The sequence below is a fragment of the Bombus terrestris genome, chromosome 16 (assembly GCF_910591885.1).
Source record: "Bombus terrestris chromosome 16, iyBomTerr1.2, whole genome shotgun sequence".
Classification (NCBI taxonomy): domain Eukaryota; kingdom Metazoa; phylum Arthropoda; class Insecta; order Hymenoptera; family Apidae; genus Bombus; species Bombus terrestris.
In genome coordinates this window covers 5,800,034-5,825,900 of record NC_063284.1, presented here as the reverse complement: position 1 = coordinate 5,825,900, position 25,867 = coordinate 5,800,034, and the positions used below count along the sequence as shown (strand labels likewise).

General features: G+C 45.7%; 1 protein-coding gene across 4 annotated transcripts in view; it reads left to right on the top strand.

Annotated features, from left to right (window-relative positions):
• The window catches only part of LOC100643062 (GATA-binding factor C), a 96,343-nt gene extending 71,211 nt beyond the window's left edge, over positions 1–25,132 (top strand). For 2 of the 4 annotated variants that reach the window (XM_048413575.1, XM_048413574.1), the window contains exons 5-8: positions 6,416–6,550; positions 15,004–15,193; positions 17,456–17,658; positions 17,792–25,132. In XM_048413575.1, the coding sequence (XP_048269532.1) occupies positions 6,416–6,550; positions 15,004–15,193; positions 17,456–17,658; positions 17,792–17,818 (555 nt within the window). In that variant the 3' untranslated portion in view covers positions 17,819–25,132. The remainder of the gene's footprint in view (positions 1–6,415; positions 6,551–15,003; positions 15,194–17,455; positions 17,659–17,791) is intronic. The other 2 variants (XM_048413576.1, XM_048413577.1) reach the window with 2 other exon arrangements.
• The last annotated feature ends 735 nt before the right edge of the window (positions 25,133–25,867 follow it).

Genomic DNA, 25,867 nt, shown 5'->3' with positions numbered 1-25,867 from the left:
TAATAATTGCTCCCGCGCCGTCTGTCACGAGCGATCGATAACTCGCCGGCAATTAACTTTGAAAAATCGTCCCGAGTCACGTACGATCCGGTTTCCTACGGATCACGCCGTTCTCCTCGTCCCTCTGTTTCTCCGTCAACCACGATATTAGATTCTCCTGGACGAACAGTCTCTCGTGCGCGCGGTTCAACAAGCACGCGAGCCCTCGTCGTCTTTCAAAACGTGTTCTTACCATTGTTTGAATTTCGCGCGCGGCGATAGCTGGTCCCGCGGACCATTAACAGCGAATAAACGGTCGTGCGCACCGTTTATCGCGTTATCATCGGTATCGTTGTTGTTATCGCGATCGTCTACACGCGAATAAATAGCGCGCAGCAGTTAGACGAGGTTCCGTGGATCGTTCAGCCGAGAGAACGAGCGACTGCTCAACCGGGACACCCGTGCACGCATTGTTGAGCGATTAGGCGGTTGGAACTGCGTAGGATATTCCCCTCGAGAGACGGCCTTGATCGAATTGGCCGCGAGGAGACTGGTTCCGTGGAATCGCGCGACGCTCTCCGGACCTCGATAGAATAATCGAAAATCCTCGATCTTCGGAGAAATATCGTTGCGAATCTGAGACCAAAAGAGGACACTCTGCTATCGTGTGAACGCGGAAGGGTTGAATGAGATTGGCTTCTTCTCCGCAACATTTCTCATCTCTCAGCGCTAATTTCTTAGGTGATTCCTTCGAGAGCTCGTGGACGTTCTCGGGAAATTAAGAGCGCAGCAATCGCGAAACATTTGCACCAGGCAGCTTACGCGAGCTTAACTCTAGACGACGCACGCAATTATCGCAGAAAAGCGGAGATAAGAAATACCCGCAGAAAGGTTTCTCGTTGCTTCTGATTGTCTTCCGCGGTCGTTCTGCCTAACGTTGGAATCGGCGTACCGATCAACGGCCCATCGTAACGAGCCGTAACACCCTCGTGTTGTGACGAGGATAAGAGCGACGATAAAATTACAAACGAAGCTTTTGCTTAACGAGTACCCTGACGCGCAAGGGATTTGCAATTCTGAGAATCGTCACTCACGGGGGTAGGAGAGTGGACGATCGAGGCCTAGCGCACACGGTGCCACCGATTGGCTGTGTAATCGGCGTTTCACAGGGTGGTTAGCAGAGTGGGGACGATACCGACGCGATCCGCGAGCCGGGAACCGGTTGCCTTCGAGGAGGCACACAACCGTGGACACTGACGGATATGACATTTCTGAAGTTCGTGGCCATCTACGTTTCTCTTCTCGTTCGTTTTACCCGCAGCTCGTTCGTTGGCCGTGTGCGAGCGCGCGCGCTCTCCTCGCATCCTCGTCCCTTCGACGTCCTCCTTTTATTTCGATTCGATTTTTCTGCCGGTCTTGTTCCCTTATTATCTCGTTTTGCTCGTCTCCGGGCCACGTCAGTTTCTCTCTCTTTCTCCGGCTCTTGCCGCTCGGTGGTTCTCCAGCGTTTCGCGTGCATTTCATTTTGCCCTCCTCCCTGTCCGTTCGCCCGTCCAGAGGGAGGCTCTTCCACCCAGCGCGGCGCGACGGTTCGGTTCGTGCTTTTATTTCCTGTCGACCTTCTTGCCGCCCCTTTTTCCTTCGACCGGAGGACCGCGCGCGGCTCCTCTTTCACGTCCCACGAGTCGTTCTCCCGTCATTCTCCAAATTTCTTTTTATTATTATTTAATTTGTACTTTGCAATTTGCCCAGCTGGACATTTGGTAAATTTTTCTAGATTAATTGTTAAGTAAAATGTGCATGGCTACCCCCAGCGGGATACCGTTTGACTATTTTATTTCTTTAGAGAGGTCAGTGGGGTGTTTTCTTTTTAGTCTTCGACTCTCCAAATTGAACGCTTTCGTCTCGAACGAGCAGTTGCAGCAGAACGAGCACCTACCTTGGCCTTAATATTATTTTACCATCGTCCTAATTATTATCACAAATATCTTCTTCCCCTTCGTTCTCTTTGCCTTTCCCCGTGTTCCATCGAATCTCCAACTTTCCCAAACAGCTTTTCCTGATCAATTTGGAAACGGCGCAGCTCGGTGGAACGAGTGGCAGCTTCGCTTTTCTCCCTCGTTTAATAACCATTAGACCGACCAGGCCTCGGACGATTTTCAGACGACTCCACCCCCTCGTGTCGGAGGCCGGCGGGCGCGAAGGTGAAAGGCTGGACGCGGCGAGGGTGTGAAAGATCTAGAGCAGATAGGGGCCTCTATATTGATGAGCTGGCTCTCCGCGTATTGATTGCACGCGGAGGGGCTCCGCCGGGGCCCGGAGCACTCTGCAGACCCCTTTTGCTACGCGCCAGCCCCGATAAGATCCGCCAGATAAGCCATGATTACACACCGCGTCGAGCCACCCCTCTTCCAACGTTTTTCTCTCCTTCCTGCGCCACCCCGCCACCGACTGTGTAAACAGTCTTCCGCGTTCATGGCTGCTTCGTTCTCCTTGTCGTCCAGATAACTCCCAGTTTTCTCTCATATTATTTTATTCGCACGGACAGTTACCCTTACGTTGCATTTCCACGATCTTGCGCAGGTTAACGCAAGGTTTATTTTAAAATTCCTACTTCGTGTTATATTTTTTCCGCAATGATGTAATGACTTTTGCAAGGATAACTAAGAGAATAATACAATGAATTTTACTTTGTTTTCTGTGTATTCAAACTGAAAATAATTTCGTATCAAGGCTATTTATACCAACAGCAGTCAAAATGTAAAAGGATCCTGCAATCTGTTTATCGAACCCCAATTAACCAGTTTCCTCGTTTTCTACAACTCGGCACACGTTTTTCAAATTTTTACCGCGTATCATTCGATACGACGATATCAGTTATGAGGAAAATTCCGGATCGATCGCTAGATCGCTAGATGTTAACACTGGAAGTACCACAGCAGTCAAAATGACTGAATTTTATAAATTTGTCAACTCTATCTTTTTTAAATTTGTCTCCCTCTTTGTACTACATAACATGGAATTGCTTCTGTAAGAAAGTGATAAATCAATAAATATAAAAATATTCTATTATTAGGTATTTTTTAAAGACCACTCATTTTCACTGGTTTTGGTAGAAATAGCTTCGTGTGAACCATCGGTAGTTCTAGCGTTGAAGAGATGCACGGGCACAGACGAGAAACTAATGACGAAGAAACCGCGTTTTGGGAAACTGCCTGTCATGACAGAGTGACTTTTACATCGCGGTTTTTCGAAAATGTAGGGTTGGAATGCGGTTAAGGTAGAAATTTAATGATAAATTAACGGGAGAAATGGGCCAGCTGCGTTGCGTAATAGTCGTTCGAAACTCGAAATTCCAAATAAACTCGATGTATTAGGTTGTCCGAAAAGTTCCTTTCGTTTTATAAGGAAGTAACAGATGCACAACATTTTTATACTATTTTATTGAATTACGTTTGATCCACTTTTGTCTATTGCTACAAAATGGATCATACACAAATCCATAAAATAATAAAATATAAAAAATATCGTGCATCTGTTATTTCACTTATGAAACGAAAGAAACTTTTCGGACAACCTGGCACTTATTACCCGAGAATAAAGCTTCTTTAATTTATTCGCCATTCGCGAATGACAAATAGCTTGAATTTATTCGTTGTTTGAAATATTCAACCAAATGGGCGATTTATATATTGCCAAGGACATAGGTAAATATAATACATCAAAATTGTTCGTCACTGTAAATAATTTTAGAGAAGCAGACGCGTCGGTATCGAGCAGATCGGAGATTGTATCGGCGCAAAACCTAACAGTAAGCGATTACCGCGATGGCCTCGATTGTCCACCTTCGATTCCAGAGATCTTCGAACGTGGAAGGAGAATTATCGAGCTGCTTGCGATTACGAGAATTACGCGTACGCACGGATTCCTGCGCCGTTTTGTCGAAGCAAGACAGGCGAAAACGGTTACATTGTGCGGACGACAAAGGGCGAGACGCACCCTGTTTCTCTCGAGGACTCTCGAGACGAGGACGGGGCAGAGACACCGAAGAAAAAGAGGAAAAACAGTTGCGTGGACATTTTATATTCGTGGACACGCGCTCGAGAGACGCATTGTGACGGGGGCACAAAGGGGGTGCAATTTCGACGACGCGTTTTCGCTCAAACAGCTTTCAATCGGTTTTCCATTAGAGCCCTCCCTTCCGCCTGCGTCCACAATGCCTGGACCGGGTCTGCTTTTCGTTCGAAGGTTAAGTGGCCGATGAATGGAAAGCGAGGACGATTTCCAAACGAAACTCGACGCAACCTGACCCTGTGAAGAGCGTGCGACGATCATCGAGGACCTGACAAAAGATATACAATGTTTAACGTAGATTATAGATCATCGATCGCAATAAGGTTCCCAGAAACTCTGCAGACCCAGCGAGATTTAGTACGCTCGATGCCACGCGCGGGTCCTTGGAAAAACGTTCGAGTCGAAAAACATACCTCGAGGAGACAAAGTTGCTGAAAGAGTCGATAACGCGTCGCGTTTTTAACAAGCTATCGAGCGTATGTTTATTTATAAATCGATGCTACAGAGTTGCATAGACCGGTGCTGTCACGTAAAATCCGTAACTGTCGGGACGACGCGACGCCACGACGAGACGAATCCCTTGGTTCTCGTTCGCCGATGGGGAAACAGGTGTAGCGGAGACGGTCTCCGATCCTTTTACGAGACTGTGATCCGGGCTCACAGGTAAGAACACGGGCTCGCATTTCCAATCCCCGGGACGAGGATTATGGGCGGCCGATTTCACGCGATCCCGGCTCGGTTTCTGGCTTCTTGATTCTGGAAGCTTCTCTCGATTCTCCTCCCACGAATCCCACGGCCGGAGAAAAGCTGCAAAGGAATCCCTCTGACCAATTCCGTCATCGAAAGCTTCGTCCCCTGAGTCCACGGATTAACAGTTTATATCAACTTTCGGCTCGTCGATCGTTTCGACATGCGTGAATCGGTAAACGAAACGTTCGTTCGAACAAATTTGGGGACAAGACCGTTTCTATAATGGAAATTCGCCAGACAGTTCTTATCAGGTTCTTCTAACAGATTCGAATATGTGTCGTGACTTAAGCGTTACGGTTTCAATTGTTTCTTATTCAACGCTCGAATTTATTTCCAATACGAGTAAATTCCACTAGTTACTCAATTACTTGACACGACGGGTCAGATTCGCAGGCTAAAAAGACAATACCCTTTGGATTTAAGATTAGATAATCATTTATTATTCAATATTTATTGTAGCAATAATTTACTTATAATTCTCAATGAGAATCGATTGTAAACTACTTCCAAATTAAAAGAAATAGAAAAACAAACGAGTAAATGACTGCATGTATTAGTGTACTTGTTACAAGAACAAGCGTCTACCGCGGATGATATTAATTGATTACAATGATTACCACAATGATTATGGTAGCTCGCCATTAACACTAAACTTACCAGGCTGTAACCTTCGCCAAAAATTAAGAAATCGATTAATCAGACGATGGAAGAATTTCATAAAATTGGCTGAACGAAGGAAGCGACAACTTTAAGTTCAAGTTTGAAACTGGTCATTGTGAGGTCTGGTAAGGTTAGTGTTAACCCTGAAAATGAAAAATCTAACATCGGTAAGTTCGGGCACTGGTGTACGCAAGGATTATCGGTGTTTTTTTATTTTTTTATTATTTAATTCGTACTTTAATATTTAATTTGTCCAGCTGGACATTTGGTAAATTTTTCTAACCTAATTGTCAAGTAACACGTGAATGGCTACCCCAGCGGGACACCATCTTCGAGTTTGACTATTTTATTTCTACGTTTAGATTAACGCAATTTTTGAAACCTCTTCTGCTTCTCTATTTTTCCTTATTTCTTGTCCTATATGGTTTTTTCTTTATTTAATTTGTACTTTGCAATTTGTCCAGCTGGACATTTGGTAAAATTTTCTAACCTAATTGTCAAGTAACACGTGAATGGCTACCCCAGCGGGACACCATCTTCGAGTTTAACTATTTTATTTCTACGTTTAGATTAACGCGATTTTCGAAATCTCTTCTGCTTCTCTATTTTTCCTTATTTCTTGTCCTATATGGTTTTTTCTTTATTTAATTTGTACTTTGCAATTTGTCCAGCTGAACATTTGGTAAAATTTTCTAACCTAATTGCCAAACAACACGTGGATACCATCCTCGAGTTTGATTATTTTATTTCTTTAATGAGATCAATGGGGTGTTTTCTCCTTAGTCTTCCTTCTATGACAGTTTATCGGCGTGTGCGTGTTCGATCCTGCCGATCCTCGAAAGCCGAGTCGACCGTGATCCTAGAAGCTCGAATCGAGCTGGAAGACGGCGAACGACTCGGTTGGTTAATGCGTTACAGGTGTGATATCTGTGTGTTTTCTTTTCCAAAACTGTCGCTGCAGAGCGCGGCGAGGCGGGCGGGCACCAGCTGCGCCAACTGCAAGACCGCGACCACCACGCTGTGGCGGAGGAACCAGGCCGGGGAGCCAGTCTGCAACGCGTGCGGCCTCTACTACAAGCTGCACAACGTAAGTAATCGATCATACATTCCCTCCGTATCGACGTTTCCTCCGCTGGATCCCCAGCCGCGACCAACCAACCAACCAACCAACCATCCAACCATCTTTCCATCGGATTCGACGGTTCAGTCCCGCGTTCACCACGCCAAACGCCGTAGCACGCCGATGTATCCCTTTGTCAAACGTCTTTGGAACAAACGGTGCTTGGCTATTATACTTTATTTGCCGACAACTTCCGTTCGGAATCGGAGCGAGCGATCGAAAGCGGAAGATCCGTACCACTCGATACAATGTTTTCGAGAAGGGAGACATCGACAAAAGGGGCCCGGGTATTAAAACGACGGATACGAGATCCGACGAAAGAGAGCGGCCCTTCGATAAACAGCGGAGGCAAAAGGTCGTCCTTTGGCCACCGTCGAAGCCACCGATCGTGAATCGGCCCGTGTAACGTAATATCGGATCGCTATTGTCGCGGCAAGCCTCTCCAGAGTTCTATTGTCGACCCGTGGAACCTAATTCCTCGATCCTCTTTCTGCTGCGAGCCGCGGTGGCCGGATTTTCCTCGCATTCTCCGCCACTTTCCAATCACGCGACGCGTTACATTCCATCTCTTTGTAACTCGTGTCATGCGCCAATCAGTTACTACACCGTGGATTTTTATTAATTGTTTGTTTATTTAACGGGCACAGGGACTTCGATGTCGCGGACGAGCTTACGCGAGTCGAAGCGTAAAACAGCGAGCTCCAATCTTTTAAACTGAGATTTTCATGCGATCTTCATCAGTCTAGTTAGAGTAATGCAATTGAAATGGCCTCTTGCGTCATTTGCTGAACGTTATACACATGTATCAATGATCATCGCGTAGACGTCTATAAACAGGGCTTGACCTATGACCTATTTTCGAGGAATGTGCTAGCCACGAAGAAACGACAGTATTTCGTGTTACGTGAGCCTTGTCGCTAATAAAATTAAATAAAACAATGATTTCGTTATAGCTTAATTTTGTATTATATTTAACAGCCACACGTGCTCCGTCATATTCGTCATCGCTTACACTTTGCCACGCGCTTTTCAAAGTCTTCAACGAGGTGGCAACAGCCAAGTGGCCGAAAGTTCGACAATTCTCACGACTCGCTTGCGCACACAAATCGCGTGTTTCTTCGCGTATTACGGTCTCCAGGAAGGAACGTAGGAAGCTGTGGAACGTGGATCTCGAGGGTGGTTTGGTTGTTTCCGAGAGACGCGAGAGAGCGGGTGGCCACTCGAGTCAGCCCTTCCGCTTATGCGACGCGACCCTCTGTTGTGGCAACAATTAGGGTGCTCGGCGGGTCGCCGGACGTGCGAAGAGTGTCGCCAGGATCCCCTCGAGGCGGCGGCGGCGGCGGGGGTGGAGCGTGCTCAACGGCGTGTGACACAGGAAGCAGCGAGGAAGACAAAGGGAGGAGGGAAAAACGGACATCCTGCGCGCAGTTTTTCTCAGCAACTCGACGTATTTCACGCGGCTAGCGATCGCCCTGTGGAGATGTTCGAAAGAACGCGGCCTGGCGTCGACCTATTTAGATCGAACTACGCGTCTCATCGCTCGTTCCAATCCGAGAGATAGCGGCGTTTCCTCGCGAATCATCTCTTAGTTGCGACAATTTGGTAAGCTATGGAAATAGAACACGAACAACCATTATTTTTACTGCAAACGCGTCGGCTCGGTTTTTCGTACGCGAGCGAAGTGTCGCGAGGTAGAAACTTAACGCTGATATTATAATCGTCGAAATATCTGACCCGCTTCGGAGAACTTTCTGCACGTTCAGTTGAAAAGAGGACGCGAAAGAAGTTCGTACCACCGATGAATTGGTTTGTTAAATTTGATGATCACTGATAACAACAGTACGTTCGAAAGGTAAAGTGCACGTCGTGCTGCGGAGACGCGGACGCGCAACGACTCGGACAATTTCAACGAAGCGCCGTCACCTCGAGCACTCGCGTTTTCTTGGTTTTTGCGATCGACGTAGCAAATTGAAGCGGTTTCCAGGCTGTGCGCGATCGTACACTGCTCGTTTTTCTTCGCCTTGGCGGAGTTTTCGCGGCTCGGAGAGGGCAGGCCAAAAATAAGGCGCGTCTCTCGCGGCATCTCGATAAGGATTCGTTTGCGGCTCGCGCTAATTGGCCCGCGATGACACAACGGCTGCCACTGTCCGCCCCTTCTGCTCAAAGCAAATGGCCCGTTCGAATTTACGCGGCTTTTTTCCCTCCTCCGCCGACTTATCAGCCCATCTTCGCTTCAAATACGAACGCACAGCGAGCCTCTGAGTCCTGTTCGCGATCTCCCTCCCGAGTTATCCAGATTCCACGCAGTTGCAACGCGTGCAATCGCGGACGCTACGTACTTTGTACTTTCCACTGGAAATCGCTGGACCAGCGCTGTAACCAAATCACCGACGGAAGAGAATCGCGTTTCCTCGCGACGTTTGCCCGACCGAATCGATAACGAAGACGAAGAGAAGGGGCAGACGGTGGCAGGATAGCGACCAAGGCAGCAACGTACAGCAGCATCAGCAACATCCTCGCGCTGGTTAATGCCGGGCATAAAGGCCGGGCCCAGACACGTTTCCTGGTAATCATTAATTAAGCGTAGGGCCCCCTTCCGCCCCGCCTAGCGACATGGGACGCCGTGCACGCTCCACCAAGGGGGGAATAAATTCGGCGACTCTCTCGGTCGATTCTTCCCTTCTTCTGGTACGGCGTAAAACGTCGAGACGGAAACGCGCGAAACTCCGTAGCTCCGTTTCCAAGCGACCTCGTCTTTCTTTCACTCGCGAAGAACCGGGTAAGCCGGAATAGGCGACTGTCTTCGGTGACGTTAAGCCGACACGTTACAGTCTCTCGCGCCGAATCTCGGTTGCCCGGTCCGGCCACTCCGTCGAACAATCGGACGGCGAGGATTAGCCCCGGGGTCCGTGCACTCGTCCAAGGTTCCCTGGATCGGTCGTCGACGATACAGAAAATTCGATGGAGCAACAACTACTCTGGTAGAATCGACGCGCGTACACAACGCAAGGGATCCCGGATCTCGGCGGGACGAAGGAAAGGAGAGCGGGTGAAAGGTGGAAGGAGACGAACGAGGAAGAAAAAAGAAAAAGCAATGGAAAGAAGAAAAAGAGAAAGAGAGAGGAAAGAGAATCGATGGCTACCAAGTATGCGTAAGGAGGCTCGGGCGAGAGATCAATCATTTCGAGAGCAACGTCTCCGGCAGTTTCTCTTGTACCTGCCACCAGAGGGTATACGGCTGTTGGCCGGGCTTGTCCCGAGATTCGAGATAGACACCGTTGCTCTGTGGCGCGAGTGGTAGAGCAAGAGAAAGGAGAGAGACGCGGAACGACAGATCTGGCGTCGTTAAGATAGAGCGGGCCGATAGCGCGGTCGCGGTGGCGCGCGCGCCATCCAGCCAGCCATCGAGCCACGGCTAGTCGAAAATACACGGATTATTCGTGCTCTCGGCGCCGAGCTACCGGCTGCTCGAAATATGGTAATCGCCGCTCGAAATCCTGGCCGGAGGGTCGCCGGGGTCGCCGGAGAAATTCCTCGAACGAGGACGATACTCGTCCCCCGGAAACCGCGTTCCACGATCAGCGAAGCAGCCGGACACTCGAGAATTAGACGCGCGAATCTTCGCCTCGCGCCACCGCCGCGTTTTGCCCTCCCGCGATCCCTACAATTTGCGAACGTTCGATTCGACGGCGTTTAAACGAGCCGCAGGATGTTTAACGTCACACGAATTACGTTTTCGCGTTAGATACAGCGCGGTCTTGAATTAAAGCATTTAAGGAAGCAACGTTCATTGACGTAGGCGCACCCAGAATCGTGCGCGTTTTGTTAAAGCGTTTTAAATCTTGCACCGCGCAACATCCTTGCGAATTGATATTCCGATTACGATCTATCGCTGAAATTACGCCTCTTCTGCTCGATGCTTCTCCTTACGAATTAGAAAGCGCGTATTTTTCTCGAAAGATGCTGGCAACCGTTGTTTTATATCTGCGCGGAAACCTCGTTATACGCGTTCCGACGCTCCGAACGTACAAATCGTAGCCACTCGTCGATTTTACGATCGACGCGTCGTTCGCATATCGTATCAACGGCTCGAAAGGAGGAAAACGTCGCGTCGATTCCGATCGCCACTTTAACTTACTTCGTCCGAAATCGATTTCGTCGGTCGAGTACGCCAGCATATCGTGTTATTGTTGGAGCAAAGAGGTGGAAGATGTACGCGAGGGGAGAAGCCGCCTGAAATTTGAAATGGAAAAGCGACGGAAATAGCCGAGTCGGGGGATCGTAAACAGTGGGCCGCTGTCTTTTCCCGATACGTATCTCGATGTCAGGTTGAAGATAGGCGCGTGTGTGGCCCGAACGCGCCGATCGACCGATAACACCGGCAATTTTGGTCGTTTCCACGGCAGATCGACAAGGTTCTCACACTTCCTTTTCATTCGAAGCGCGGCTGCGGATAAATCACGCGGACGTTCGACGAACGCAACAGCGCATCGCGTCGCGCGGCTTTGTCCCCCCGAGGAAGTTGTAAAATCGCGCTACGGGGAGGAGGAACGTCGCAAAGGGCCGCCAATTGATATGCCCCCGACGAGCCGGCTACGAGACATTCCTCCGTGCCGCTTTCTGCGAACGTTTTAGCCGAGCTAGAGATCCGAGTCGCCTCGGCTCGCCTCTGTTCCCGTTTTCTACGCCACTTGCAATCTCCTCGCAGAAGACGAAACACGCGTCGCTTGCCAAAATCCACACGTTCGTCGAGTCATGATTTTCAAAATTATCGCCAGTCGTCCGCAAAGTGATAAGGCGTCTCGATTCTTAACCTGTTTAGTTGCATTTTTCAGAAAACCCGCGATTATCCGATCCACGTGCGTACGTGTTCGCACAAACAATACGAATTCGTAATAATACGATGGAAATTCTACCGGGTGAGCAATAAATATTCCTAGCTTCGTACAACAATGTCAGACTTTGGAAACTTCAAACTCCGTTTTCTCCGAAGATGTGGAACAGCCGAGAACTAGAGCAACGAAACGCATTCGAAAATGTTTTCTTTATTTCTAACTAACATCCTTCGATATACTCGCAGGTCTTACACCGACACTTACCCCAATGTAAAACGAGTATATACGTATACACGTAGATATCTCTGTCGCGAGTTTGCATAATTATCGTTGCACGCTGTCCTCTAAATTTAAATCATCGTTTCCTGCTAACCGTCCTTCTTCCAGAAATTCTTTCAGTTTTACGAAAGGATGGCCCGTTTGATACGTCGACGCGTTTGGAGTATAAAATCGTAGACACGTTTCTTGATGTTCAGGACGCTTACTATCGCGCACACAGTCTTACCATTCGCATCGAATGCTCGCAACCATCTTCTTACCGATGATTCATCCACAGCCTCGCCGCTATACTGCGAATTTTTATGCACATCCGTATTCTTCTAAACCTAATTAAACAAACGGAGTCTAACTAGAAATTTATACATCCGCTGATTATTATAGTAACTATACCATTGCTTGTTATACCTTTGCATGTTACGTACATCGCGCGAGTTTTTACGATTTTAAATTTCCTTCAAATGTGTTCACTGGTGAATTTCTTTGGACGAGAGTTTTCAACATTTGACACGAAAGACCTTTGAAAAGGAATGATCTTTTATAAGCACGTTCCATCGTCTCGTGGAAGAAAATTCGTCAACTATACTTAAACGCGGTCAATTCCGGACTGAGATTATGTAAATCGAAAATAGCAGGACGCTTGGTTTCCGAGAGAAATAAATAAAACACTTGGCCATAGATCGTAGATCACAGATTACAGAAGAGATCGTATACAAAGTCAATTCTCAACTAAACACGCGCATATCCTGTTTCCTCTAAAACGAATCCTTGCAGCAAGCAATTTTATTTTCCACTTTTCCACGTCTCCACTAACACCTAGTTGTTATCGTCGTTATCAGACTGCGCGTGTTTATGCATCGATAGAGGACCCGAAATACGTAATACTGGCAAATATATCAAATATTCGAAGCTCGAAAACCAATTTTTACCAAAGTTCTATTTTCTCGATGAATTCGCGTGAAAATTCGCAGAGTAAATACCATCGATTAGCCAAGTTCGAATTTGCTCGACAAACATTCAACCTCGAGAGACAAAAACGTGTCTCCGTCTATTTATTTCACGTAGATTCGCCAGTGTTTCCGCTTGTACGATCGCTTCATCGACGCCCCGCGTAAGTTGTACGTTGGACCATTAGAAACTTGGAGCTTTGGAAATCCATAAAACTTGTGGAGCGCCTGTTTCGACAGCTGTTCGTTAATTCATGAGTAGCAGAGCTCGTATTCGAGGAACGAGCGGGGAATCGGTGTTAGAGAGTGGAGAAGGAAATTCGACCGTAGGTAGGCTCGTCTCCGATCTTTCATTCATTGACCCCACCCGGCGCAGGTTCGCGGCGCGATTTCGTATGCGATCGGTGTGCGGTTGCATCGTGTGTGACCACATCAATCTGCATTCGAATCTTCGCGGATGGGGCCGTCTCTTTCCCTCCGGCTCGCTCCTCTCTCTCTCTCTCTCCCTTTCTCTTTCCCTCTCTTTTGTTTGCACCTCGCGCTCCGTTTCGTCGCTCGGTTCCTATTAAAGCCGCTCGTATTGTATTCAAATCGGTTCGAGCTTTCTTTCGTGTCTGCTTGCCGTTCTGGCTACTTTTGCTCGCTCATTAAGCTTCATCCGTCGATCCGCTAAAATACTGCGTTTTCGAGCCTCCCTCGACTCTCAACCTTCGATCCTCCGCTCGCGCTATCCTTCCCATTCGTTCGTCTCTCGTCCACGAACGTTATCTCTTTCCACTCGCTGATATTCGCGACACACGCGGATGGATATTCATAGGAAACGCGTCGAAAGTTCGTCTTTTCGTGAAAAGTACCGCGAAGTACACCGACCACATTTGGCGTGAGCTTGCCGTCGCTTTTAATTTTGTTACAAATTCGCGTCGAATAACGAGGAATAAAGTAAAATCCGCTAGAATCCTCGGATAATGGCGTACAGCCGGTAGCGCGATCCTCGCAAGCGAGTAACATGGTGGTCGCGTGTGACAGTGTGACTCGAATCGGCGACGAGAGTCAGAGATCGTTGGCGATTGCGTTTAGCTGGTGGATAATTTCAAGGCGTCCCGGACAAAGCATCTCGATCGTGTTCGCCGATGTAACCGATCGATCGAAAAAGCTGGTCGCAGAGGCGGCAGATTTTCGCGTCGCAGGACCAATTATGCGTGCGTGTGCGCGCGCGGATGCTCGCGGTGCGCGTGCAATGCTTAAGTACGAAATAACTAGGTATGCAAGTGTGGTGTGCCGCATGGTTGCGGCGGCGGCCGCGGCGGAGGAGGAAATGCACGGGCGGCGGGCGGAGGGGCAGGCGGCAGGGGTGGAGGAGGAGGCGGAGGCGCGCTTTGTAGTTGCCGCGACGTGACGCAACTGCCAACTTAAGGAAAAGGTTCCTGGTATTGCGGGATGCGCGAACGAGCCTCCGGAGGTGGCGGTCGTGGCATCATCCTCCCTCGTCCTCCGCCTGCCCAGCCCCTCTCGCCTTCTCTCTCTGTCTCTCCGTCGCGTCCTTCTCTCGATCGCTCGTCGCCTCTCCTTCCCTCCGACACCCAAGCCAACGTCCAGACGGTCAACGACTCTTTTCGGAATTACGCGATTGCTCGAATTTGCCGAATTACGCCCGATCCCATTAGAGTCTCGGCACGCTGCGCTGCTTCCCCGTGACCCTTCGGCCGCACCGAGCCACCAGCGTATCCTTCGCGACTAGAGCTCTAGCCCTTTCGTTACGGTGCTTTCTGCTCGCCAATACTCTGCCACCGCGTGTGCGTATATGCTGCACATTCCACGTGCTGTTACATTCGACGAGCGTTCGGCGTTATCGGCCGACCATAGCCAACTATAGCGACGTTAGCAACTTGCTACATAGCGAGCGTGAAAAGTGACTATAGCATTCGGTGACCATGGCCGCAGTTGGCAACGAAAGGATTAGACGAAAGTTACGGTTGGTCGATCTGCCTCTGAACTGTTCCTAACGCGTAGAGAAAACTGAGTTGCACGTTTGCGAAGTTTGACGTTGTTGCACGCAGCTGGGACGTGGAGAATATTCGCCGCTTCCTATATGAGCTGCTAATCCGCTAATTGCAAACAGCAGCGTTTCCCTGGCGAGACTCGCATGGGAATTCGCGGCTAGTGACTGGCACGCGAATCTCTTAATTACGGGTTGAAGAACGATTGATCGAGCCCGCTCCCTTCTCTCTCCTTGTCTACGTGTGTCAGAGGGCTGATTTATTTCCATTTCATGTCACTTGCACATCGGTTGCCCTGGTTGGTGAGAAGCCGCGTTAGATTAAAGCCGATCGACTCAACGAATTGTTGGCTACGACTCTTGCAGGTGAATCGGCCGCTGACGATGAAGAAGGAGGGCATTCAGACGAGGAACAGGAAGCTGTCGTCGAAGAGCAAGAAGAAGAAGGCCGGCGGCTGCCTGGGACTTGGCGGCGTCATGGGCGATATGATCAAGGCCAGTGGTCACCTCGATCTCGACAACAAGCCCTTCCATTCTGGCTTCGGCTCGCCCATGAGTAAGTACTGCACGCTCTATTCTTAAATTCTCCGACAGATTTGCTTTACCTTGTTCGCGCGATACTTCCAATTTCATCGGTGAATTTTGTTTTACCGGTTAAGCTGAAGCGGCACTCGGATCTTCCGAATGTTGGCCGACTACTTTCCCAATTTCTTCTGCTCAGTCCGAATGCGCGTTTATCCTCATACTTGGCAATTATTATTTTACAAATTCACGTTATTCGAAGGCAAACCGATTGGGTTGTTATTAGGAAATAACAGATGTGCAACTTTTCTTGTTTCGTATTGCTTTATTGAATTGCGTATGATCCATTTTGACAACGTTTGACTGATTAGGTTTCATGTTTGGGTAAAGTTACATTGTTTTATGAGACGTGTTTGTAAAGGAAAGATCTTTTGAGACAACCTGATACAATTTAACCATCGACAAACTTATGTATAATCTACTTTTTTCCATTTGAAATACAAACCACAACGTTTTGCAAAATAGGTTTCATGTTTATGTAAAAATACATTGTTTTATGAGCCGTGTTTGTAAAGGAAAGATCTTTTGAGACAACCTGATACAATTTAACCATCGACAAACTTATGTATGATCCGTTTTGTTCTATTTAAAGATAAAGACCACAACGTTTTGCAAAATAGGTTTCATGTTTATGTAAAAATAGATTGTTTTATGAGACGTGTTTGTAAAGGAAAGATCTTTTGAGACAACCTGATACAATGTAATCGCCAACAAACTTATGTATGATCCACTTTATTCTATTTAAGATACAAACCACAACATTTGGCAGATTAGGTTTCATGTTTGTGTAAAGTTACATTGTTTTATGAGCTTTGTTTGTAAAGGAAAGATTTTTTGAGACAACCTGATACAATTTAACCGTCGACAGACTTATATATGATCCACTTTGTTCCATTTAAAATACAAACCACAACGTTTGGCAGATTATATTTCATATTTGTATAAAGTTACATTGTTTCATGAGACGTGTTTGTAAAGGAAAGATCTTTTGAGACAACCTGATACAATTTAATCGCCAACAAACTTATGTATGATCCACTTTGTTCTATTTAAGATACAAACTACAACATTTGGCAGATTAGGTTTCATGTTTGTGTAAAGTTACATTGTTTTATGAGTCGTGTTTGTAAAGGAAAGATCTTTTGAGACAACCTGATACAATTTAATCGCCAACAAACTTATGTATGATCCACTTTGGTCTATTTAAGATACAAAGCACAACATTTGGCAGATTAGGTTTCATGTTTGTGTAAAGTTACATTGTTTTATGAGCTTTGATTGTAAAGGAAAGATCTTTTGAGACAACCTGATACAATTTAACCATCGACAAACTTATGTATAATCTACTTTTTTCCATTTGAAATACAAACCACAACGTTTTGCAAAATAGGTTTCATGTTTATGTAAAAATACATTGTTTTATGAGCCGTGTTTGTAAAGGAAAGATCTTTTGAGACAACCTGATACAATTTAATCGCCAACAAATTTATGTATGATCCACTTTGTTCTATTTAAGATACAAACCACAACATTTGGCAGATTAGGTTTCATGTTTGTGTAAAAATACATTGTTTTATGAGCTTTGTTTGTAAAGGAAAGATCTTTTGAGACAACTTGACACAATTTAATAAACTTAGTTGCAATGACTCAATCGAGAGTTCTCGTAGCTTTAACTTGCCACGAGCTACCGTACCATAATAATGAACTATGGTTTCTGTATTTTGTATATTTATAATTCGCGTAGCCTTTTAATTAATTAATTTAAAGCTAGCTTTAATTAATTGCACTCGAAGTGTGCTGTCTTACTTATAGCTATGTCTATAACACTAACTTTACGAGGCGCGGTCAAACGACCGGTTTCAAAGTTTCATTGAAAATTCTGCATTCGTCGTTGTTTCCTTTGCTCGTCTAACTTTATGTAAATCCTTCTATTATCCGATTTATCAATTTCTCAATTTTTCTTAACACAAGAATCTACATAAGTAAAGTTGGACGAGCAAAAGAAATAACGCGAACGAACCTACAATCCTAAATTTAATTTAAAAAACCGATCGTTTCGTCGAACCTGCTATTCCTATCAAATTGTCCCATCGACTAATATTTTCTCGCAAACTTCCAACATTCGAATGAACCAACCGCCCACGCACATCATCGACTGTTAGCACTTTCGCTAGCCGCGAAACATTGAATTTCATAGAAGCAGGAAATACGAGACGAAAATGATTTGTGATTGCAGGCACGTCGCAGCATCATCACACGATGCACCCAGCGATGCAACACTACATGTACCACACGGGGGTGGGAGTGGCAGGTGGTCTTCACCAAGGGTTCGCGCCCCCGGCGCCTCCACCGATTCATCCCCACTCGCACTCACACTCTCATTCCCATCACATGACGAGTCTTCAGGGTCTCCAGCTAGCCGCCACGACGAACGCGATGGTGAGTCCTCCATTGGCCGTGTTTCCGCCCTTCTAGCTGCCCTGCTTATAGCCGCGTAGTGGAATTAAAGTAGACGGAGAGAGCGGTGGTTGGATGGAAAAGCCACATGGATGTTCTGTTTGTCTGGTTTCAGACCGGTTGGCGATCGGAGTACACATGAATCGCGAGTGATCAGCAGCTCAGGACGCAGCCCACCACTCTAATCTCGTTCTAACGTAATCGCGAGCTCGAGCTCTCCTCTCTTTCTCTCTCCGCGAACGATACCGAGAGACGTTCGAGAGGCGCACACGGACGGAAAAAAAGAGAACGACGCGAACGAAAAAAGAAAAAAAAGAAAAAAAAAGAGAAATTAACGCACGAGTCGCGAACCATTTATAGAACGTGCGTTGCCCCGTTTTCTTCTTTTTTTTTCTCCCTTCCTCCCTTCTTTCTTTTCGTTTCTCTCTCTGTGTCATCTCGCATCTGTCCCCTTTCGTTTCGCGGTCTCGCGTCGCTGTAAATATGTAAAGTTTCGCACAAAAGGTAGGGCCGTCGAGCCCGGGCCCCAAGTACAAACAAAGTCAGCTATAACTTGTATCTGAGTCTAATTAGACGTGCTCTGTACATAGACGACGCTATACCTTAAACCAAGAGTTTCTATTACGTGCGTGACGTGAGAAACGGGGGTGAGCGCAAGCCACCCCCCTCCTCCTTTGTCGTGTAATCGATCGTCCCTCCGAGGAGGCTTCGAAGACGATTCTTACAGGGTGAACCAGCGGAAAAAATTATTTATTCGAGACGTTCGAAGGTGTTCAATTGTTTTCGATAAGGGTATGAAACCCTCGGGAATCGGAGTCGGTCTTCGGAGGCCGGTGTGAGTAATATTAGATATTAAGCGTGTATCCGTGAGAGAAATCGTGCAATTTTCAAAGTCTTTTTATTAAACGAGAATCCCGCGTGGGGACCATTGGACGCCGATTTTCTTCCCTCGCTTCTCTACGTTTCTTTCTTTCGACCCTCAGCGCCGTTCTGCCTTTTCAACCGGTCGTCGATCGCTTTCATCCGCGCTACTGCTCCTAAGTGTCCGGACAAGTCGTAACGACAGCACGCAAATTCTACCAGAGCATAGAAATTAATGGGAACTTAATTATCAGAAGCAGCGATCACCGATCTGCCAGCATCTTTAAATGTATTTGTAAATGTACATTAACCTCTTGGGTACGACGCGCCACTACAGTGGCTTTCGCGGATATTCTGCATTACGACGCGCCACCATAGTGGCTTAGTCTATTGACTAATTGGTTGAACTAAATGATCCATTCAATTTGTCTTGTTCCACACTTTTTTACCCTTGCAATGTTTTTTGACAGTGTTAACAATATATAATTTATTTCTGATACGCCAGTGTCGGGTATCAATGGTTGCTTCTGCTTAAAATAAATATACCATTGTTAGACGCTGTTTTCAACATGCTGACCCGTATCCTTATAATTTTGTAGAATCTTCGAGCTGAAAATATCGCCCCGAAATAGAAAACAAAGGGCAATTTGAAGAACACCATCGCGCCATGAGTGTGGAAATTCTGACGTGGGTCTATGTGTTGTACCCCGCTTTAAAACATATCACACTCAATTGTATTATTAACACTAGGTTTACGGGCGTTTCTTATATTCCTATCTCTACGAAAATACGCGTTTTCTTGAGGAAATCCATTTATCCAAATCAAGTCCGAATCGGACAATATTAGGCTTCGCGTTTAAATAAACGACTAATAAGTGAAAAGTGTTGTTCCTTTTAAATTATCACGGAAATGATAACAATAACACTAACGCTATAGGGTAATCATATTTATTGAGCATGTGGAGCATTAGTGGAGGATAGATAGTGCGAAATATCGAGAGCGAGAAATTGCGAGAAATATATTTGCAATAAACAAATAAATAAATAAATTTACAGCCGTACACGTGAGTCGTTAGTATCAAATACTCGGAGATACTCTGTAGATACCCTTCGATACTCGTTCATACTAAATCGCTCGCGATCGCGTCCGTTAATTATACCGGTCGATACGAATTCGGTTGCACGTAGCAGCGAAATTGTTTTGCCTGGAGTTTATTTGTTCTTACATTACTTGTAACCTTTTTCTTTTGCACGTGGAGAAATCCTCGTGGACACTCCGCTGCTGCTAATAATCGGCAACAGCAGAGTAGTGTCGGACTCTTACCGACTAAAACTCCACGATGACCATCCTAAGCGTGTGACAGAAGTGCTCCAGGAACCTCTTATGAATTGTCTTCTGTTGCTCCCTCTTCCCGCGTCCTCTTGTTCGAACCAGTCCTAATAATTCTGCGACTGTTGAATTTGGCGTTAGGGGGGACCATTGCCCCTAGCACTATCCCCCCACATTACTTGTAATCTAATGGTCTTAATACTCCGAAGAAAAAAAATTCAACACGATTTGAATTGTCCTCCGGCTCATGTGCCGCTACAAGCACGTTTGTTACAAATATACTGAATTTTGTTTGTGCATTATCCGCGTACGATCTTTTTGCAATGTATACAACAATTATTGCTCCTATTCTTCTCGCAGTAGCCGATTTTGCGGTTGAAAGTGAGAGAAATGAAGCGAAATATGAACTCCTTTCTGCATATTTTCGATCCGGTGCACCCTTCACATAATATCCACGCGTTTATCGCTGGATAAATCTAAAATATCGAAAAGAAGCTTGAAGGAGCCATCGAAAACTCCCTGCTTCCGCACTATATTTGGCCTAATTCATGTTGATGTTGACAATTTTCTTCAATATCTTATTATATCTCCTGGATTTACTCAAGATTGCTAGAAAAGGGGTCAAAATAAGAAAATACTGTGCCCAAATTCAATTATCTTATTGTAAATAATTGCAATAAGAGGAGACAATAATGGGAAACGTCCACAATAACTGAAACTTTTGCACACTGTGTTTGAAAAACGGTTTGTTTATGAAGTCAACTAGTTTATGAAGTCAATTTCAATAAAAATTTCGAAAATTAGAAAGCCTAGGAAAACATAATTCTGGTTAAAAATTCTTTAAATGAGATGATTAATTTATGATGCGAAATGTTTATAATTAATCCTACGGTTTTTGGGATATTTCATTTCGAACTTTGAAATCCCGTAAACTCAACGTTAACTATTACAGTAAATTATTCAAGTTAGAGTATATGCATAAAGAAAAATTATAAATTAATTAATTAATGCGTAAGAAGAATTATAATTTGGTTATCAAGCACGTCGTTGCAATGTGTTTGCGCGTAATTCGCGTCAAACTCTGCCGTGCAAAGAAACATCTTCGCGCAAAATTCCCAAGAGGTTAAAGGCGTAACGATCATATATTTTGCTATCCATTGCGTACACTGCCACGTACTATACCGTTCAAACGTCAAAGTTTAAGCCATTAGAATTCCGAGTTTCTGTAGCTGCTCGTCGGTCCGATTTTAATTCGGCAATCGAAAAACCTAAGGATGAATAGTCGCGAAATACCATAATTGTACACGATGTGGCAATAGCAAATTGCCTGTTTATTATCGCCACATCGCGTTTGAAGATCAAATTTTCTATTAGCCCATTACGAGGAACAAAGTCACCGAATTTCAACGTCGGCAACGTAGTTTTACAATTAAAACTCTTCGTATCGAAGAGAGGCAAATGTCCGGACGCTTCCGAGCGCTGTATCTGTCTCGGTTTGCGAGGATCCTGCGATTATTCACAGCGACGGCGGAGAAAACGTTTCGACTGGCGAAATAATTCCGCGAAATCTATAGATTCTCGTAGTCTTGGGCAAATTTCTCACGGACTCGTTACGTTCGTTAGCGTTGGGAAACGTTTTCTGTTGCCGCGAATATCTCACGTCGATCCGCGGTCGATCTCGATCCTCAACTCGTGTCACTCGACCATCGAACAGTTTGAGTTCGCGTTTTAATCTTCCGAGTTCCGATCGAATTTCATCTTGCATCGTCGTAGAGAAAATTGAAGCTAAGAAGGCTAAATATCCTAAACGCAAATAGTCCGACGTATAATAAATTATCGTCATCCATGAACTGCGAATGTTTATGGGAATTCGTATTTTTGTAAATATTATTTACGAAATGCAACTAGGACAGACAAATGTTTCATCTATATCGCACACAGCCGTATTTTCAATATTTCTATCCCCGAATTTCCCCTAAGCGTAGATTTCAAAATCCACCGTCTAGTGATGTGCAATCGGCAAATCAACAACACTGTTTTCAAGGTTAATAACACGCGATTTCTCCGCTCAAACTTAGTTTCACCGTTCTTCAATCGCGCTCCATTTTTACATTTACTTTTCTACGTTTCCCTCTTCCGATTTTAAATGGCAGAACAGCCTTCCACCACTCGTCGACGATACGCGACGGGAAACACTCCGGTGACTTGGTGTTTGCAGACAATTTTCTTATTTTTCTCCGTTTCCATCACTCGCTCACGGCCACTAGCCGTTTGCGGACGAGGCCGATGTATTGGCGCGCATAGTTGAGAAATTGTACACGTTGATCGTTTTCCTTGTTCATTGTCCAGGCTTGTATTATTCTTCTCAATAATTAATTTATTATCGTTATCACTGTTACTAGAAATACTTAAACGTCTTCTACCTTGTCAGCTTCGAAATAATATTCGTCGTCGCTGGTATCACTATCGAGCGTGTTCTTTCCGGATCTTTTAGAAAAAAATATATATAAAATTTATAAAAAGCTTGCTGAGTCGTCTGGTAATGCCATTCGGAGGTTGAAATTCGTTCTGCAATTTTCTTTCATCGAAAACATGATAGTATTTTGTTTATTGAAAAATATCGGTCAGAAAAATAGACGCAGGCCAGCTGCTTGAAAATAAGTTGAAAATAAGGAACTGTAAAGAGACTCGCGCGGCTATTTGCCGACGCTCGTCCGCAAAGGGCTAGTTATTCTTTCGTAAGTTCGAACGAGATTTGGCAGATCGCGGAAGAAAGCTCGCGAAACAGGTTCCGTGCGAGCGACGTTCCGTGGCGCGCGCAACGCTCTCCCGAATTTTTCCGCCGGGAAATCGGCGTCCAGTGGTCCGAGCGTGGCGTCGTGTGTCGTACCGGTTTAGCGATAGCGAGCAACAAGTTAGGTGTATAAAGCACACGTAGAGAAGTCGGTAAATTATATGGAACTTCCGGTGATCCAGATCGCGAGTCGATCGTCCCCGTCGAGAAATCGAGAAAATAAAGAAAAGAAAGAAAAAAAAAAAAATAAGAGAAGATAGAGAGGATAAAAGAGAAGGAAGACAGGGACTGGACACGAGAGACGGAGCACTGGGCAGAAATGCAAAAGCGAAAATACAAAAAAAAAAAAAAAAAAATAATAAGAGAGATAATTAAATAATAAGGATGAAGAAAACTAGGGTAATGAAAACGAAAAAATCGCGCTGTAAATTTTGTATCTTCGAGATTGTGTACCGTTATCATTGTAATAATAGTATATATATATATAAATATTATAAATATATATATATGAATATAAACGAAAAAGTCTATATATACAAAGATGAATATAAATATATATATATATATATAAATATAAATATTATAAATATTATAAATAATAGTTGAGGTGTGTGTGGATGGTGGTGTGCGTGGATGATGGGTGCGTGCGTGAGTGGAGGCGCGCGACTGGCGAAAAGCAAAATGAAGTCAAAAGGGTGGGGAGGAAAGAGAGGAGTAAAAGTGATTGTGCATAAATTAGCGGTTAATTGCGCATCGTAAGATTTGCATCTAGATAGTCGGAGCGCGCGATGGTAATTAAAACGATTTATCGCGAGCGAGAAAGGTTAATAGCCGTGAATGACGATTATCATTATTATTCTTATTACTATTATCGTGGTCGTCGATCGGCCGGTATCGCCGATTATTCATTAATCTCTCCTTCTAATTAATTAATTAATCGCGCGGGCACACTCGGCACGAGCCGGCCAGATTCGTCGCAATTGCGATCCTTTCTTTTCTCGATCTTGCCAGGCCGCGAACATCGCAAGAGGGCACCCTCCGTTCTTCGCCATCTCGCCACCCCTTCGAACATCCGATCGTTCGTCTCTTCCCTCGTGCAAACTTCTTTTCAAACTTTTCTTCTCTCGCATCTGTATCCGCCGCGTTCGATTTTCACTCGCAGATCAACGTAGATTTTTCTGTCTTTGGAGGTAGGTCGCCGGCCATAAGCGCGCGGACAACCGATGAAAACAGTTTCGTAGAGATACGAACGTTGCTTTCGTTTCTTAATTACTTCTTACGCTCGAGTGTTACACACGCGTCTTATAATTAGACCGCGGTTGTTTACGCGTTTCTTTCTCAATATCAGATTTCGAAAATTTACAACACGCGTATGACACGCAAGAACCTGCGATACTTACAGTACGCCTTCTGATATACCAACGAAATTTCTGTTCAAATTTCTGCTCTATTTAGATGCCATTCGCTCGTGGCCGTAGAAATAGAAAACCGCGTAAACAAGCACGGTCTACTTGTAATTCGACTTGTTCGAGTAAAATTTATTCCAGTCGTTCGATAGACGCAACCAGCAGCTGTCCCCGTGCTTATGACCGCCGAATATATCCGTAGATTTCGAATTTTGCGTGCACAAATCTCTTCCGATTATTTTATACTGGAGAAACGATATCCAAAAGAAAATTCGAGCAATACGACGTCGAGTACGTAGCGTGGCACAGCGAACACCGTGCAGTTGCTTGAAATTCTTCGCGATATCGTCTTCGAGATGTAACGTAACGAGAGACAGAGAGATCCATCGGACTGGAAACTTCTGCTCGTCACCGCGTCGTGCTTGCAGATTGCTCGCGAAATAGATTCGCGCGAAAGCTTTCGAAGCGAAGGTTTGCAAAGCCGATTACTCGGATTCTGTGCGAGCCGATCAGATAGCGAGATTGAAAGACAGACGCGGTGGATCGATTGTTCGAGATCGTTTCGTTCGAAGAGATGGCGGGCGACCTGGAGCGGCGTGGTAGCTTGGAAAAGAGGGAAACGAGAGAAAAGGAGAAGGAAAAAGAAAAGACTGACGAGAAGAGGAGGGAGAAAGGGCGGCGGATATTTCACCGCGGCACCTTTTTTCGCGGAATGAGACGAACAGACGCAGACGGCGGAGAGAGGACAGATTATTCTAATAAAATAGTATTATTAGGGAGTAGCGTGTAGACTGTATAAAGAAACACAAAGGCGATCACACAGAAACACAGACACAGGAACGCGGAGGAAACGGAGAGAGGGGAAAGAGCGCAAGTACGATGATTCGGAAGGCTGGACGTTTAGAAGATGAGCAGGAGGGATGTGACTGGAGGCCGAAAGTGAATTCAACGACACAAGTTTCGTGGAGATACTGATTTCGTGAACATGTATAAAGCGACATTGTAAGATATCGTTGTAAAAAAAGGTTTTAACTTAAAATAAATTAACGATAATTCACGCATAAACGCGCATGTTTTCAGCTTCCGGAGCATAGTTTCTGCTAACAGGTTCGCTGCCACGCGATCGTCGCCGGTTACCCGCGTTTCCTACGATCGTTACAACCAGCTAAATTACGCGATCAAGCGAAACACGGAGTGCCGTTTCGTTATTGTTTAGCGACGTATTCGCGTCCGATTTCGGTCTCGTCGGGCGTCGTGCGGATCGTCTGGCTACCGTTTCACGACAGCAAACGTAACATCTTGGAAAAACCGTAACGTAAAATCGCAGCGAATTTGAATCGGTCGCGGCTGTCAGATCAGAGCAGAGAAAATTCGCGTGGCAGTGAACGCGTCAGCCGTGTGTTCCAATTCTTTCACCGGCCCTTCGCTCTCTTTCGCGGAAACAGCCGAGCTCTCTTGGAAGATAAACATCGGAAGAGCCGTAGCGTGTTTTTCCAAGACGATTTTCGACTCGGATGCGACACGAGAACCTTATTAATTAGCAGGTGCGAGTTAATTAAGCGTTATCGAGCCGGCGCGACGTGTTTACATGTAAATCAAAGGCCGGTGCGCGAGATAAGTCGGCGGCTTTCGCGAAAGCGAATAAATTCCCTGCCGCCGACCGATGGCTATCGATATCCGGCCGAGGGACGTTTCCGAACCGGGGCAATTCCCGTGCGATGCAACAACTGCTGCTTACGCGATCGCTGCGTTCATTTCGCTTCCATACAATTTCACCTGCATAATTGACACAGCAGCTTT